The sequence below is a fragment of the Loxodonta africana genome, chromosome 19, assembly GCF_030014295.1.
Source record: "Loxodonta africana isolate mLoxAfr1 chromosome 19, mLoxAfr1.hap2, whole genome shotgun sequence".
In the NCBI taxonomy this organism is placed as follows: Eukaryota; Metazoa; Chordata; class Mammalia; order Proboscidea; family Elephantidae; genus Loxodonta; species Loxodonta africana.
Genome location: NC_087360.1, coordinates 19,220,269 through 19,236,755, shown reverse-complemented (window position 1 = coordinate 19,236,755; position 16,487 = coordinate 19,220,269). Strand labels below are relative to the sequence as shown.

The window sequence follows — 16,487 nt, the reverse complement described above, 5'->3', positions numbered from 1 at the left end:
TTTACCTGGTAGGTTGTTGTGAGGCTTGCGTGAGTACCTTGCAAGCTTAACTTGAGAAATACTTTGCCAGACCTGGCACATCACGTGGTAAACGTTCAGTAAACCTACCTGGCGTTTACATCTCTGATCCTGACCCAAAGAAGTCTGCAAAGTGGAGCCTCTGCCCCTTTTGCAGATAAGGAACTGACCCTGAGAGGTCAGTGTGTCCCACGTCACACAGACACTGGACAGCAGAAGGGAGCTATGTGCCCAGGCCTGTCTGCCTCCAGGGTAGGGGGCACTCCATGCAGGGGGCCTGAAATGATCTTGCCCCCTCATAGGGTTCTACAGAGATCCCAGGAAGATCCAGACACACCACACGATCCAGTCAGGAGCTAGCAACTCAGACCCCACTCTCCCTGCTCCCTTCCTAGTCCATCTGTGTATGAGAAGCAGATCTCTGGCTGGTATTGGACGGAAGCCACAGTCTAAGTCCACCCTGCCCTGGCTGTCAGCTTCTTAGCCAAGTTTGGGAAAGCAGGCGCGCCCTGGCAGGGTTCAGTAGAGCCCAGAGGATAGGTCTGGCATTTCTGGACTCCTCCACCGTCAGCCAGAGAGTCCTGGACAGATCCCCAGGCTGGCTGGAGGAGGGGCGGCAAGGAGGAGGAGGGGTGTGCAGCCTGCTCAACTCCCTGAGCCCATCCATACCCTTTGCAGCCTTAACCACAGGCTTCCAGGGCAGGTTCAAACAGCATGACACTGACCTTGAATTGCAGCCCACTCTGAGGGCCCTCTTGGCCTTGCCTGGAATGCGCATGGGAATGAATCATCACCGGTACTCCCTTTCCTTGAAGAACAGCAGCAAATCCTTAATTTACACTGCGCTTTTGAGTTTACTTCTCTCTTCCTTGCTGCAGTTAACCCTTACAACCCCAAGATGTCGGCATTCCTCTGTATGAGGCTCCCGAGGTGGATTATTTTCCTTATGTTCCTCTCAGCCCTTCTCTCCCTTTTTTCCCTTTTAGCCTAATGTTTGAAAATGTGTTAGAAACAGACAATACTACAGTCTAGAAAGATAGTGTAAAAACTGACCTGTAGTCTCTCCAACCTGTTTAAGTATTTTCAGTTTTCTGGCATCTTCCAGACTTTATTCCTGTGTCTTGTATGTGTTTAAATAGTTACCTTAGTGCATATGCATTTTCGCGTGCTCTTTGCTCTGATCGCCATGGAGCCCTGCTGGCACAGTTAGCTCAGCTGCTAACCAAAAATTCGGCAGTTCAGATCTACCAGGCGCTCCTTGGAGACCCTATGGGACAGTTCTACTCTGTCCTATAGTGTCACTATAAGTAGAAATCAGCTTGACAGCAATGGGATTTTTTCTTTGCTCTGATTCCCATACCTTACTTACAATATAGATAAACCAGAAAAAACCAAACTTGTTGCCATGGAGGTGATTCTGACTCATAGCAACCCTATAGGACATAGTAGAACTGCCTCACAGGGTTTCCAGAGCTGTAATCTGGTGGCACAGTGGTTAAGCATTTGACTGCTAACCAGAGTTCGGCGGTCCAAACCCACCAGCTGCTCCGTGGGAGAAAGATATGGCAGTCTGCTTCTGTAAAGATTTATAGCCTTGTAAATCCTATGGGACAGTTCTGCCTTATCCTGTAGGGTCGTTACGAGTCAGAATCGACACAACAGCAGTAGTTTTTGATCTTTGGGGAAGCAGCCTGCCACATCTTTCTCCCACAGAGTGGCTGGTGGGTTTGAACCACCAGGCTTTTGAGCAACAGTCAACTGAGTGCTTAACCACTGTGCCACCCAGGCTCCTCCCACAATTTAGATAAAAACCAAACCATTGCCGTCGAGTCGACTTCGACTCATAGCGACCTTATAGGACAGAGTAGAACTGCCCCACAGAGCTCTCAAGGAGCACCTGGTAGATTCGAACTGCCGTCCTTTTGGTTAGCAGCCATAGCACTCAACCACTACACAACCAGGGTTTCCACAATATAGTTAGGAGAGGGTGATTCTTCCCACTTTGCAGATAGGGACACTGAGAAGGAATGTAAGTGACCTGCCTGCAGTGATGACAGGACCCACCAGTGACAGGAGGTGGGACTAAAACACGGATACATAGGTTTCAAGTTTAGACTCCTGTCACGCACCTGCCACCTTGTCCCACGGGACCAGAATGTCGTTCAAGATGAATCACGATGATTTACCGTCTGTTCTAGTTTCCTTGTTTTGCTGTAACAGAAAGACCACAAGCAGGTAGCTCTAAAAACCAGAACTTGATGGTCTCACAGTTCTGGTGGCTGGAAGTCCACATCAGGGTCATGGTGCTCTGGAGTCCTTCCTTGTCGGTAGCCCCAGGCGTTCTTCGTTCCTCTGCTTGTAGACGAGTCTCACATGGCATTTCTTCCTGTGTGTGTGCGCGCGCGCACGTGCTTGCACACGTGTACTCTAATTTTTTAAATCTGTTCTTTTTATGACTCAGAAGTGATTAGATTTGGAACTTACCCTACTCAGGTATGATCTAACTAGTATAACAAAGAAATTGTATTTCCAAACAGGATTACACCCAGAGGTATAGGGGTTAGGATTCCAGCACGTATTTGTGGGGACCCAGTTCAATCCATAACAGTGTCTCAGGGCTATTTCTTGCAGCCTTGCCTTTCTGCAGAACAAATGAGTGGAGAGGAACTTGACCTGAAGGAGCCATGCGGTCTGCACCTGGCGTCTGCCTAGCCTCGGACGGCCTTGGCCTTGCTCCCTGCCCTCCATCTTCCAGGCACCTCTGGGTACTCTACTCCCGCTAACCCTCGCCTGCCCTTTCTCCCCACAGCAAACAGCGGCACAATAAGCTGTGGCGCCAACAGACCGAGAACAGCCTCCAGCAGGTCACAGAGGACCCTGCGGGACCTGGGGACTTCTTGCCAGAGGCTCTGGATGACTCCCTAGAGCCCCGGCTGCCGGGCCTGGATGATGCCGCCCAGCGTGGGCTCCCAGGAGGGCCCACTGTCCCCTGCTGTTTCCAGCGACTCTCAGACCCCCTTCTGCATTCCCCCGACAATGGAACTGACGGCTCGGTCCAACTCGACAACCCGGAGAGGGACACCCTGCTCGAGGAAGCAGCTCATCCAGCAGAGGCGCACATGCCTGCCAGGCAGTCCCCGGAAGGCTCCGGACTCTGCGAGAAGGAAGTGAAGAAGCTAGAGTTTGGGATTCCCAGAGCCCGGATTGGCTCCTTGCCGCAGGTGGAGGAGATGGAAAGGGAGGAGGGCCCAGCAGCAGGGAGGTGGGGGCGGCCCCATACCCAGCTCGAGAAAAACCTGCTCAACCGGGAAAACCTAAATAACAACAACAGCAAGCGGAGCTGCCCGGAGGACTTTGAGGTAGGCATGGGACCAGCGCTTGGGGGCAGCACTCCACCTCGTTCCTGCCCGCCTCACAGAACAGCCCCTGCAGAGCCCTGCCTGCTGCTCCGCTCTGCCAGCCCAGTCTTCTCACTCCAGCTGCCTCGGGTGCGGTTCAGAGAGCGATTCTTGCAGGCTGATGGAGCACAGAGCTCGCCTATGTTGGGGGTCAGGGACCCATAGGGGTAGCCCAACACCCTACTGTCTTCATCCAGGCGGCCACACCCACATCTCGGATATCGCCTCCAGCTCAGTGTCTTTTCTCCTTTTATTATGTAAAATGTAAACCCTATAACTTATCACCCAGCTTCAGGGTTGATCAGTATACCATACGGCTATTTTTTTTTTTAATAATATTGTGTTTTCGGTGAAAGTTTACTATGTGGTTATTCTTGGTTCATCTCGCCTTCTATCCACTTCTCCACACACTGGATTATTTTGAAGTAAACCCCAGATATATCATTTTATTCATAAATACTTCAGTATGTAACATAACCATGGTACCATTTTAAAAAAAAGCAGTTGCCATCGAGTCAATTCCAACTGATGGCAACCTCATGTGATAGAGTAGAACGGAGCTCCATAGGATTTTCTTGGCTGTAATCTACAATAGCAGATCGCCAGACCTTTCCTCCGAGTGCCGCTAGGTGGGTTTGAGCTGCCAACTTTTGGGTTAGTAGTTGAGGGCAAACCATTTGACCAGAGACCTGTACCCATAAAAATTTAAAAAAAAAAACATTGCCATCGAGTCAGTTCCCATTCATAGTGACCCTAGGGGACAGAGTAGAACTGCCCCATACGGTTTCCAAGGAGCGGCTGGTGGATTCAAACTGCCCACTTTTTGGATAGCAGCCAAACACTTAATCAGTATTCCACCAGGGCTCCAACCCATAGATCCTGTGAAACCTCTTTGCCCAGGACGATGGAGCTACCGTTAGTCAGTCACTCCATAGGAGTGAGTCATAGAGTGATGAACAGGAGTGAAGCCTAGGTAAGAGGTGGAATGAAGGACAGAGCCTGCCTTTCCTGGGCAGAATTTGGTTGAGGGAATGACGTTATTTAGGGTCTAGGTCCTAGAGATGAGCACTCATTTACTTAACTCATCTTCGTGAACTGCGACCTGCAAGGCGGTGAGGGGTACACCTATGGGTAAGAGAACTTGGTGCCAGGGAAGTCTTGGGTAAACAAGCAAGGATGTAGCAGATTTAGACAAAAGCAAGTTGTGCTTGGTGTGACAGCAGAAAAGCAGGCGGCATGATGGAGAATAACTTGTGAGGAGGGGGGTAGGAAGGAGCTGGTTGTGCAGAACAGGGAGAGAGCCTTCTGGGCCCAAAGAGCAGCTAGTGCCAAGCGCTAAAGTCGGAGAGAGCTTGGCATGCCAACCAGCTGGATGCCATGGTTGAGGGACAGTGGTTGGAGAGGTGGCAGAGGCATTGGGGTTCTCCAGCCAAGGCCCCCATTTTCCAGGGGTTAACAGGAAGCTTTGGGAGAGCTTTAAGCAGGGGAAACCCTGGTGGCGTAGTCATTAAGCGCTACGGCTGCTAATCAAAGGGTCAGCAGTTCGAATCCACCAAGTGCTCCTTGGAAACTCTATAGGGCAGTTCTACTCTGTCCTGTAGGGTCACTATGAGTCAGAATGGACTCGAAGGCAATGGATTTGGGTTTTTTTTTTTTTTTGGTTTAAGGAGGGGAGTGACAAAACTGCTCTGTCCAAGGTCCACAAGCAGCTTGGAGGAGTGAGAGTGGCAGTTGGAAGACTGAGAAGAGGGTGTTCAGAGGACAGGGGAGGATAGAGAAGCACACCACTGGGGGGCACTCTGGAAACCTGTTGCCCCTCCTGCCATCCCTCCTGCCTCTTGCTGCCCCTGCATGTTGCATCCTGTGAAAATATACACAACAGAACATAGTCCCATTCAACAGTTTTTACATGTGCAATTCCATGGCAGAGGTTTCGTACTTCACATTGTGTCACCATCCTCACTGTCCACCCACATTGCTTCACCACTGTTACCTTAGACTGTCTGCCCCTTGAAGCTCTCGTCTGTGCTTTAGCGTTAACAGTTGTCCATTTGACTGCATACAGACAATTCTGTAAAAGAGCACAGTGCTCAAGGCAAACCTTCATTATTGAGCTAAACTGGTGTTTAGTTTAAAGATGACTTCATGGGACAGTTTTGGTTCGAGGTTTAAAAATGGTTTCCAGCAACAGATTTGGGGGGTTCCCTGGGTTGTGATGGCCTTTGTTTTGCTCCCCTGGCCTTCAGTGCAGTCTCTCCTCCCCTGTGCCCAGGCAACACCTGCATGTCTTCAGTATTCTCAGCTGAGATGTCAGTTCCTCTGGGAAGCCTTTCCCTCTCTATTCTAGAGCTTTCCACATGCTTTTCTGGTCCATTCCACCAGAGGACAGTGGTCTTCTTGAGGGCAGGGACTGTGCCTTGTCCATGGTCCTGTGCCTGGGGCAGCTCCTGGCACGTGGTAACAAGTGCTCCACGAGCGTGCTGAAGGAATGATTTCTCTCCCGCTCCACCCCACTGGGTTCTGAGAGGTACTCTCTTAATCTCCTCCTGTGGTTGATGTCAATCCCACACCCTAGAAAGGTTTTAGAAGAAAAAAATGTAGACACTTTGGCAAGAGCTTCAGAAAACTTTCTGAGTCAAGAATTCAGACCTTCACCCAGGGCCACAGGTGATTTGTCAGGACGGAGGGCGCACTGGTGGACCCAGAGCTGGCCCCAGGATTCCATTTAAGATCTGACTCTGCGGAAGACCCTCTTCCCCCATCGAACACCCCACCCATCCCCCAGGGTCCCCCGCAGCCTCCCAGAGTCATGGCCAAGCCTTCTTACTCTGGGGACCTCCGTTTGCCACATAGATCGGTGCTAGCCCCTCATGGTCAGCTGGCATCACCCTAGTTTCCCTTGGCAGGGAGACGTCCCTGTGAGAAAACTAGGCCCCAGCTCTCTGCCAAGAAGGCTTCATTTTAGACCAGCCTAGGAATCTCACAGCTAAACACCTCAGAGAAAGTTGGCTCCCTCTTGCTTTCCTTTGCTCCCTCTCAGAGTCCAGAGGAGCAGCTCTTGTTCCTGTCAGTTGGCCCATAAGGGACGTGCATGGCTGAGCTGCCTGTCCTCAGGGTGGGGAGGTAAAGATGCGTGTCGTGTCATTTAGACCCCTGGTAACCAGAGATGAAGGAGCCCTGGCAGCACAATTGTTCAGCATTCGGCTACTAACCAAAAGGTTGGTGATTTAAACCCACCAGCCACTCTGTGGAAGAAAAAAACAGGCCATCTGCTCTCCTAACAGTTACAGCCTTGGAATCCCTATGGGGCAGTTCTACTCTGTCCTATAGATAGGGTTGTTATGAGTTGGAATTGACTCAGCAGCACACAGTAAGAACCACCACCAGAGGCAGGGTGGTTTTCCTTGGGAAACAATGTAAATGCATGTTCCCTTGGAATATGAAAACCACTGTGGCCTAAGTCACTTTTTCATCGGGGCCTGTGGCACCTGTGTTTGGCTCTGTTGGATTCTTTCAAAACACTGTTTTAGGGCTTGGCCTTCGCTCTTGTAAAGACCACTGCTGGATGACGGTTATTCGGAACCATGCTGGGTTCATGGTAGACAGGAAGGCTTCCGTTGTCTGGCTACAGACTCCCCAGAGCAAATTCTTTCTGAGAGGGAAAGAAAGGCGGAGGCAGCTACTATGCCAGAAACTCTATCTTGCTCAGGTCTCACAGTGTACAGGGTAGGGCCTGATACCTCTGGTTTCTAGGTGAGAGCAAGGCTCAGAGCAGGTCACACAGTGAAGGTGGCAGGGGCAGGTTGAGAAGGGAGACCCTGCTCCCTTTGACTGCTGGCTGTGGACCTTGGGCACCTAGCTTCCAGAAAGTTTAGGTGGACATCTCTAGCCCATCTCTAACCTACGTTATTCACAGCTGAGCAGGTTCTCAGAGGTCTCTATTCCTGTACCCAGTGACGTGAGAGCACTCCCTCTCCAAGCCTGCCCCCAGCCCGACCCAGCACCCTCCTTAGATTTTTTGGTCTTTGGCTTTTTAGTGCCCTCTCTCATGATGCTCTTGTCCCTTTTCAGCATGATGCTATATTTGGGATCCTTAACAAAGTGAAGCCTTCCTACAAATCCTGTGCCGATTGCATGTATCCTACAGCCAGCGGGGCTCCTGAGGCCTTTGGGAAGCAGTGTGAGGACCCCAGCGCTCCCGCCATCTGCACCCAGCCGACCTTCCTGCCCCACCTCACGTCCTCCCCCATGGCCCACATGTCCAGCAGGTGCCGAGCTTTGGAGAAGCTGGTCTCTGGCCCAACCGAGACTCCTTCACCTCTACCACCAGCAGGCGCCAGGCGGCCAGACACCAGTGGCTCTGGGCCTGGAGCTGCCCCGGACCTACCAGCTAGCCTTTTGGAACCTTCCAGAGAGACCCAAAAAGTCCTACCAAAGTCCCTCCTTGTGAAGAACTCTCACTGTGACAAGACCCCTCCCAGCATGGAAGTGGTAAAAGAAGAGCCACCACCCAAGAAGGACCTGAAACCAGCTAAGGACCTGCGGCTCCTGTTCAGTAAAGAATCTGAGAAACCGACAACTAATAGCTACTTGATGCAGCACCAGGAGTCCATCATCCAGCTGCAGAAGGCAGGCTTGGTTCGCAAGCACACCAAAGAGCTAGAAAGGTTGAAGGGCGTGCTGGCAGACATGGCATCCCCCTCCAGAGACGGTGTCACCAGCAGGCTGGAGGCCAGCATTCCTGAGGAAAACCAGGAGCTGGCTCCGTCCCATCCATCGGGGCCCCCGGCTTTGCCCCGCCAGGCTGGGAGCGATGAGAAGTCGGAGGCCGTCCACCCGCCATTGGAAGGAGCCTCTCTCAAGAGCCCCACTCCCTGGCTCTGCCGCCTAGATCACACCAGTCATTTCTCGAAAGACTTCCTGAAGACCATCTGCTACACCCCCACCTCGTCTTCCATGAGCTCCAACCTGACCCGGAGCTCCAGCAGTGACAGCATCCACAGTGTGCGAGGGAAGCCAGGCCTGGTGAAGCAGAGGACACAGGAGATCGAGACCCGGCTCCGGCTGGCTGGCCTCACGGTCTCCTCCCCACTCAAGCGCTCCCACTCGCTCGCCAAGCTCGGGAGCCTCAACTTCTCCACGGAAGACCTGTCCAGTGAGGCTGACGTGTCCACCATCGCCGACTCCCAGGCAGCCAAGTTAAGCGAGTTGTCCTTCTTGCACGAGCCCCAGCCAACCCCAAGGAACACAATCGCAACCTCTAAGCCATCAGGGAAATCTGCCCCAGGAAACTTGACAAGCCCCTCACCAGGGGGTAAGAGCTGACCCACTCTGCTGTGTTTGGACTTTCCTTCTCAGATGATCCCTCCCTTAGTTTCACTGTGGATTCCGGTCAACCCCGTACATCTTGAGTTCTCCCAAAAAAACTGAAGTTGCCCTAACTTTTTCCCCTCTCTTGCCATAGAGAGGGGGAGAAACAAAAATAACTAACACGCAGCACAAGTTAGAAGGGGAGATTGCCGCCATGTGGCCCGGGAGAGCCAGAAACCCTTGGCCACTCCAAGCTACACCAAGCTACTCCTCAAGACCTGTTTTGTCAACGAGAAGTATGTTTTAGGAAGAGCGTGTCCAGTTAAACACACACGTCACAAAGACTACATTTCCAAGAGTAGTCTTGACGATGGCTTCATGGTCCGGGCGGGGCGCTCTCGCTCATTCCAGCCCTGGCGGGAGCCTCTTGGATGGCAACATAAGTCCTACCTCTGTTCTTGCTGTGCTTTTTGTTTTTAAAATACAATAATGACCACAGCTCATTCCAGAGAATAATGCTGTGTCAGAAAGGGTTTTTCCGGGGGGGGGGGGGGAATTTTTTTTTAGTGGGGGAGTTGGGACCCCAAAAAGTGTTAAGACTTAACTTGACTGTACCAAGCGCTGCTGGATGAAGTTGAATGAAGGCGTTGAATGCTGTGGGTGAACTAAGTGTGCTGTGTGGTGTCTTCCGTGCGGTTGAGGTTCCCTGCCCCGGGGGTTGCTGTTACAGCCGCAAGCTGTGTCTTTGGCCAGCACTGGGATCACGTGGGGGGAAATGTACGCGATGTTCTCAGTTGTCGTTGCTAATTTTTTTGTTGTTGGTTGCCGTTGAGTCCATTCTGACTCATGGCGACCACATGTGTGTCAGAGTAGAACTGTGCTCCATAGGGTTGTGGCTTTCGGAAGCAGACCACCAGGTCCATCTTCTGAGGAGCCTCTGGGTGGATTCAAACGGCTGACCTTTCATTTAGTAGCCAAGCGCTTAACCATGTGCCCCACCCAGGGACGTTTAAGTTGCCCCCTATTGGGGGGAAGGGCCCATGAAACCTGCTGTTGAACCGAATTGGTTGTGCTTAGGTTTGGAAAGTGCCAGTGTGCCCGCTAGGGGCAGTGGCTCCGGGATGCGGGTTGTCCCGCCAGGAGCTCTGACACTCAGGTTTGTTAGGCCGCTTCCTTTCACCTCTGGGGAGAAAAGGAGATTTCAGCAGCGAGAATCCCTACCAGTCCTTCTCCAGGAGCAGCCCAGCAGCAGCTTCTCTGAGGGCAGTGAGCCTGTTGAAAAGCCTCACAGATGTTTACAGTCGCCCCTTCCTGCAGTGCAGGTACTGCTTCCGGTTCCTCTCTGGCTCTTGCCAGCATAATGGTGGGGTGAAGGAGGGACCTGCAGACCGAGCCTGGATCTGTGGGCTCCCTGCAGAACCGAGGACGCTTAGCAAGTCCCGGGCCACTCGTGGCCTCAGCTTGAGTCAAGGGACTTGACTGGTGTTGGTCAGCGAGACAGAATGGGAAAACATTGTGAAGACAGAAAACGCTTGGTAGAAAGACAGAAGGATTTCTAATTCAGGGATCAGCAAACTATGGCATATGGCTCTGTGAGCTAAGAGTGGTTTTTACATTTTTAAGGGTTTATAAAAAATAAAATAACATGCAACAAAGACCATATATGGCCGGCAAAGATAGTTACTATTGTTGTTGTTTAGGTGGTATTGAGTCAGCTCTGACTCATAGCAATCCCATGTGACAGAGTAGAACTGCCCCATAGGGTTTTCTAGGCTGTGATGCAGATTGCCAGGTCTTTCTTCCATGGAGCCCCTGGGTGGGTTCTAACCAATAACCTTTCGGTTAGCAGCTGAACACTTAACCCTTGCACCCCCAGGGCTCCTTCAGGTGGTTACTCCCTGGCCCTTTACAAAAACAGTTTACCAGCCCCTGGTTTTATTTGATAGCACAGAGCTGCCCACAGACTTCCAGAAAGAAACTGGGCAAATTCGAAGGCCTCACCTGCTTCTCTGACACCTCAGGCCGTGCTCCTCTTGACCCCAGTCCTTGCCAGTGCCCGCCTCTCGTGCAGTATGGCGTCACAGTGTGTGTGAAGGGAAGCTGCTGGCCAGAGCTTGTCCACAATGGCACCTTGCCCTCAGCTGGGTCAGCCAGATTAATTCAGAGCCTTTGAGGACTGGTCACATTCGGAGGGGAGGGGCTGAGTTGCCTCCTTACATGGGTCAAAAGGAGACTGCCAGAAACTGCTGTGCTGGAGAGCCCCCCGGGGCAGGGCCTTCAGGAACAAGGTTGTTAGTTCATATTTCAACTAGTGGGTAGAGTTTTTGCAGAAAACCCTCTCTCCAGGAACTTTTTCTCCCTGACCTTCTCCTTTTTTGAATATACATTATTTTACTTTATAGGAATTTGTTTTCCTACCATTGTCAATTGAAATCACTTGAAAAGGTGATTATCCACTCATTTCTGAAAGCCCTGTGGAGTTTTTTTTTTTCTTTTCTTTCTTTCTCCCTCAGCCAACAAAAGCTTATTCTCCAAGAAATACCAAGCTCAATACATTTTGCCAAATTAAATTTCATGTGGTAGATCGATTTTTGTGTCAAAATATATATATATTTTTAATTTGGCAGTGACGGGCTCATGTTGGTTTTTCAACCAGGTCTGTGTGTGAGAGTGATAAGTTTTTGAAAACTTTTATTTTGAAAGTTGTAATTTTTCTTATGCAGTTAAAGGCGGGGCGGGGGGGACGGTTTCAAATACGAGTGACTCTTGGCTTTTGGCAAACTTAGCCATTCGTTTTTGGAAGCTGTGTCTGGTCCCCATCGTGAGAGCAAAATGATTTGATGATTAGCACTCTGGACCGAACAAAAAGATAAAGACTTTTCTCTGAGACCCGAATCAGTTGCATGTAAACAGATGGCAAATTGCTATTTAAAATGTCACACTAACTAGACCAGAAAGGCATTCAGCCCAGCTCAGGGCACCTTGGTAAAGACAGATACCCCGCTGGTCTCTAGAAAGAAAACTTGCTCCGTAAAATCTCCCATATCTTGACTGATATTTGTATGTGAACTTAGCTGATAGTGAAAATCCCAGAGTGACAGAAGGGTTTTGAGAGGTGGCAGAGATTTATGCTGTGAAAGGCATTCTTTGGGGGACAGCCATTTTTATTGACTGCCTCTGGTAGAATTAGGATGGCAGGAAAAATTATCTCAGTCAGCTTGATACCCTGTGCTTTTGGCCGTGCTTCACCTTTCCCCTCCCCTCTCCCTCAGTTTTCCTTGAATTCATATGGCATGCCAAAAGTTAGACTGAAATTTTCTAGATGTTCGTCTTTCACTGATGCAGGGAGGCCTTGGTGTCAAGGTCTTTCAAGTAAAAGGGGGAAACTGGGCATGGAGAAAGGGAAGCACCATGCTGCCCCCCAAATCATAGTGTGACAATGCTGACTTCTATTCCTTTGTCTTCGAGTTTCTTCAGAATCTTCTAGAAATGTCCCTGGTTGCATGAACTTCTTAAGATCAAGCTTTTTTCCCCCTTGTTTGCATTCCCTTGTATTCCTCCTTGTTCTCCATGCAGGGACCCATGCCAACCTGTGGGTTGTCATCAGCTCCATGGTAAGTAGCAAACCCTCCTCCTGGGCACCCTGATGCTCAAGCATGCAGATTACACACAGGGCGCAGGCGCTACCCAAGCCCTGTCCTGCTGCGCCCTGCCCTCCAGCTAAAGAGCATTCCAGTCCTTTCTGTGGCCCTTCCTTCTAGAGGAACCCGGAGGATGCCGCAGGGTGGAGCGAGGTTGCGATAGCGTTAACGCCTTCAGCGCCACCTTGTACTTCTGCACCCTTGTCTCCTCGCACAGGGCTGATCCCCAAAGGTTGCTGAACCCCCCCTGCTTCCCTGGGGGCCATTTCTCCCCAGCGGGTACCAGTGCAACATCATATAGTCAAGATCCTGTAAGTAACCTCTCTGAAGTTTTTGAAGAGGGAATTGCTTTCTGTTAGCTGGAGATCCTTGGAGCCAGAATACATTCCACCCACCCTGACTCTTGGGCTTGCCACCTAGCAGGGCTCCCGGCAAACCCATACCACCCATTGGGGGCACCCACCTCACCCCTGGCAAGAGGTACCATCTGGCCAGCCACAGTGCAGATTCACCCATTCTGGCCCCCCACCCGGGTTCTTGCTAATGTTACATGCCAGACAAAGGTAATTGATTACCCCCTGCTCAAGTCGTTTTTTTTATTGTCTGCTCCACAATTGCACACTTGTGTGTCCGAGTTCATGCTACACATGTATTTTTGAAGACACAGAACTTGAATTCAGTTATCATGCACATCCTGTCTCTCTCACCCACACCACGCTGGGTCTCCGGAGCTACAGAACAATCAGAAGCGTTGCTGTCTGGTGCCGCCCTTGGTAGAGCTGGGGGCGACTGCGTTGTCTGGGTTTTGCAGTAGGTGATGCAGTTCGGCTCCAGTCACTGTCTTCACCAAGAGTCTTTCTAACCAGACCACCTGTCCTCCGCTGGCCTGTCTCTTGGCCTAGCTGCATGAGAAGGTAGCTGCTTTCTCCCTTCTTTTCTTTTCTACGCTGTAATTTTTGTTTTACAATTGAGTGCCTTAATAATCGTTTACAAATACTATGTATTTATGCGAAACTGTTAAGCTCTTACCTTTTGTGATTGGATACTTGGTCTTGTCAGTGGTAGTTGACTGTTAGGACCTGAGCGGGCCCTACTCCTTACTTGTGTTTATCCTGCTATGCAGTCTTACCTTACGTGTCCATAAGTGTCCAGGGAGTGTCACTAGAAACAGCACTGGTCCTCCCTGCAGGCAAGGAAGGCATAGGCTGGGACGGGCCTCACTGTAGCCAGTGAGAGAATGTGATTTCATTTGCTAGCCAGCTGAGGGGTGGCGAAGTCCAGACCCCCTCTGAACCACAGCCCAGCACCTTGCCCATTTCCCTCAATCGCCCTATTGCAGCCTTGGGTAATAAAATTTTATAACTACCTATTGTTGTTAGTTGCTGTCGAGTCGATTCCAACTCATGGCAACCCCATGTGTGCACAGTAGAACTGCTCCATAGGGTTTTCAAGGCTGTGGCCTTTCCGAAGCTGAATTCCCGGCCTGTCTTCTGAGGTGCCTCTGGGTGGGTTTGAACCATCAACCTTTCAGCTAGTAGTTGAGTGCTTAACCATTTGCGCTACACAGGGACTTATTACCACCTAGGCCACCCTATTTTTTCCTCTCTGTTGGTGTCCTGAGCTCTTTTGCAGCAAAATGCAGGTACTGCCCCCCTGCCCCCCTTGGGTCACACCTGGAGCCCCACAAGAGTTGCTGTTTGGTTTTCAGAAGCTGCCAGTAGGTTCCAGTGTGTTACGTTATGCTATCAATGATTTTTTTTTATTCTATTGTTTTTTCTTGTTTTTTTATATTCCATATTTAAAAGGCAGTATCTTTTGTACTGTGAATTTGCAGTAGGAGAGGCATAATGCACTTTTTTTTACATCTGTTGATGTGTATTGTATATAGTCCGTGTGCTTCTTGTGATGAAAATAAACTTTTTCTTTACAAATGCCTGATGACTTATGGACTTTTACGGAAGGAAACAGCCTCTTCTGCCCTTGCCAGGAGAGTCTGAGTCTTCATCATTAACGTCGTCAGTGGTATTTGTTGAGCACCTACTATGTGCTAAAAAAATCTGGACACATTAGGCCAAAGACAGAACCAAGGGGAAGAAATGTTAGGTCCTCCCAGCAATAGTCTTTTTCCCTCTTGATTTTGTCAAGAAGGGAGAACAGGCCCACCTGTCATTTGTTTAACCCCCAAAAATGTTACCTGCCAGGAGGGGACTTGGACTTGGGGTGTGACCTAGAGAGCCAGCTAACCTACTCACCCCACACCCCATGGGAAAGGAGGACCGTGAAGCCTCACTAACGTGAACTGCCAAAGTAGGACTCCTGGGAAATCTTGGTCCCTGAACACGGTGAAAGCTGATCTTGTGCCCGAGTTACAGTCCACTGCAGGTCAGCAGCTCTTCGTGGCTGTCCTCCCCAGGTGCCTCAAGAAGTTGGCTGCTTCCATCTTGTAATTCTCCCGTCTTGGAGCTCTTTGCTTCTAGCATGAGGAGTATGAAGGACTGACATTTGCTCTTCACTGCCTTTGGGTGAGAGACATCGTCACTTCAAATCAAATCCCACTGGTGAGACCTAGTCACACGGCCCCAACCCAGCTGACAGGGAGACCAGGAGACATAAGGTGCACACAGAGAGCGGGTGAGCACTGACTGGCCACTAAATCCCAGCACCAGTGGATCCAGAAAGTCCTTTGCTTAGTTCATCTAAAGCGGCTCTGTCTCTTGACTTGACTCACAGGAGACTGATGAACAAACCAGAATGCAAGCTTCTTACTTTACAACAGGAGTCGTAACTGTCAAACAGACCAGATGATCTCGTTTGCCACCTAGCACTTTCAGTCCTTCTAGGTAAATCTATATGTGATGCCAAATTTTATGGTTAGAAATTGCTTATTGAGTATGAGATCCAAAAGACTTCATGGATGATTCTAATGGTTAGTGTGACCGAGCTGCAATCACCTGGTATAGCCTGTCAGGGAGATGTCTTTTAAAACTAAAACACAGGCTCATGGTTCGGGACACTCCCTTTCTTGGCAAGGCTAGGGACAATGAACAAATCTTTGGGCTCCAAACCTGAATCAGATTCTGGGGATGGGGCCCAGCCATAGTATGTTTCTGATAGATTCTCTGGGAATTCTGACGGCCAAATTTAGAAACCACCAAAATAAGAATGTGACGCAATTAAGTAGGCATACATTTTCCTAGTTACAATCACATTCCACTCATGCTCTTTGGAGACAACACTCACATCACCCTAATAGAATGTGGGTGTTCCCAAAATTCAGATACTCGCTCATTAGGGCTCCAGAGTGCCCCTGTCACTGGTTGTTTTTGCCCTGATTTCAGCCTCTGAGCAACAATCCCGGGGTTGGGTGTGATCCCAGATTGCCCCTACAGAGGGCGTGGCTTTGCAGGGGAGGATCCACATGCCCATGCATATTCATGTTTAGAGAAACCCTTTTTGGCAAACTGGCATGGAAGAGGCTCCAGACAGCAGAACTCAGAGAGTGCATTGGAATTTCCAGGGTTCACCTCGTTGTAGGTACACTCACTCTAAAGGAGATGCCTGCCAATACAATGGCAGTGGAGCCACGCACAATGTTAGCCCTGCCCAGAAATCACCACCATCCACCCCTCCACCGTAAATCGAGGGGACAGAACTATATTTAACATGGGCTTCAATGCACCAAGCACTCCTACATAAGAAATCCCATTGAATCTTCTAAACGATGTTGAGGGTTCACTGACATTATCCCCATTTCACAGATGAAACAGGGCTGCTGAGGCCATCTAAGATGCATTAATTGGTCTCAACCCACCTGGATCAAAGGAGAATGAAGAACACCAAGGACACCAGGTAATTACGAGCCCAAGAGACAGAAAGGGGCACATAAACCAGAGACTACATCAGCCTGAGACCAGAAGAGCTAGATGGTGCCCGGCTACAACCCATGACTGCCCTGACAGGGAACTCAGCAGAGAATCCCTGAGGGTGCAGGAGATCCATGGGATGCAGACCCCAAATTTTCATAAAAAGACCAGACTTAATGGTCTGACTGAGACTAGAAGGACCCTGGTGGTCATGGCCCCCAGACCTTCTGTTGGCCCAGGACGGGAACCATTCCCAA

General features: G+C 50.3%; 1 protein-coding gene across 17 annotated transcripts in view; it reads left to right on the top strand.

Annotated features, from left to right (window-relative positions):
- SSH1 (slingshot protein phosphatase 1) overlaps window positions 1-16,487 on the top strand; it is an 88,308-nt gene that overhangs the window by 67,757 nt on the left and 4,064 nt on the right. For 13 of the 17 annotated variants that reach the window (XM_064272317.1, XM_064272316.1, XM_064272312.1 and 10 more), the window contains 2 exons: window positions 2,828-3,377; window positions 7,488-16,216. In XM_064272317.1, coding sequence (XP_064128387.1) covers window positions 2,828-3,377; window positions 7,488-8,741 — 1,804 coding nt within the window. In that variant the 3' untranslated portion in view covers window positions 8,742-16,216. The remainder of the gene's footprint in view (window positions 1-2,827; window positions 3,378-7,487; window positions 16,217-16,487) is intronic. The other 4 variants (XM_064272314.1, XM_064272313.1, XM_064272311.1 and 1 more) reach the window with 4 other exon arrangements.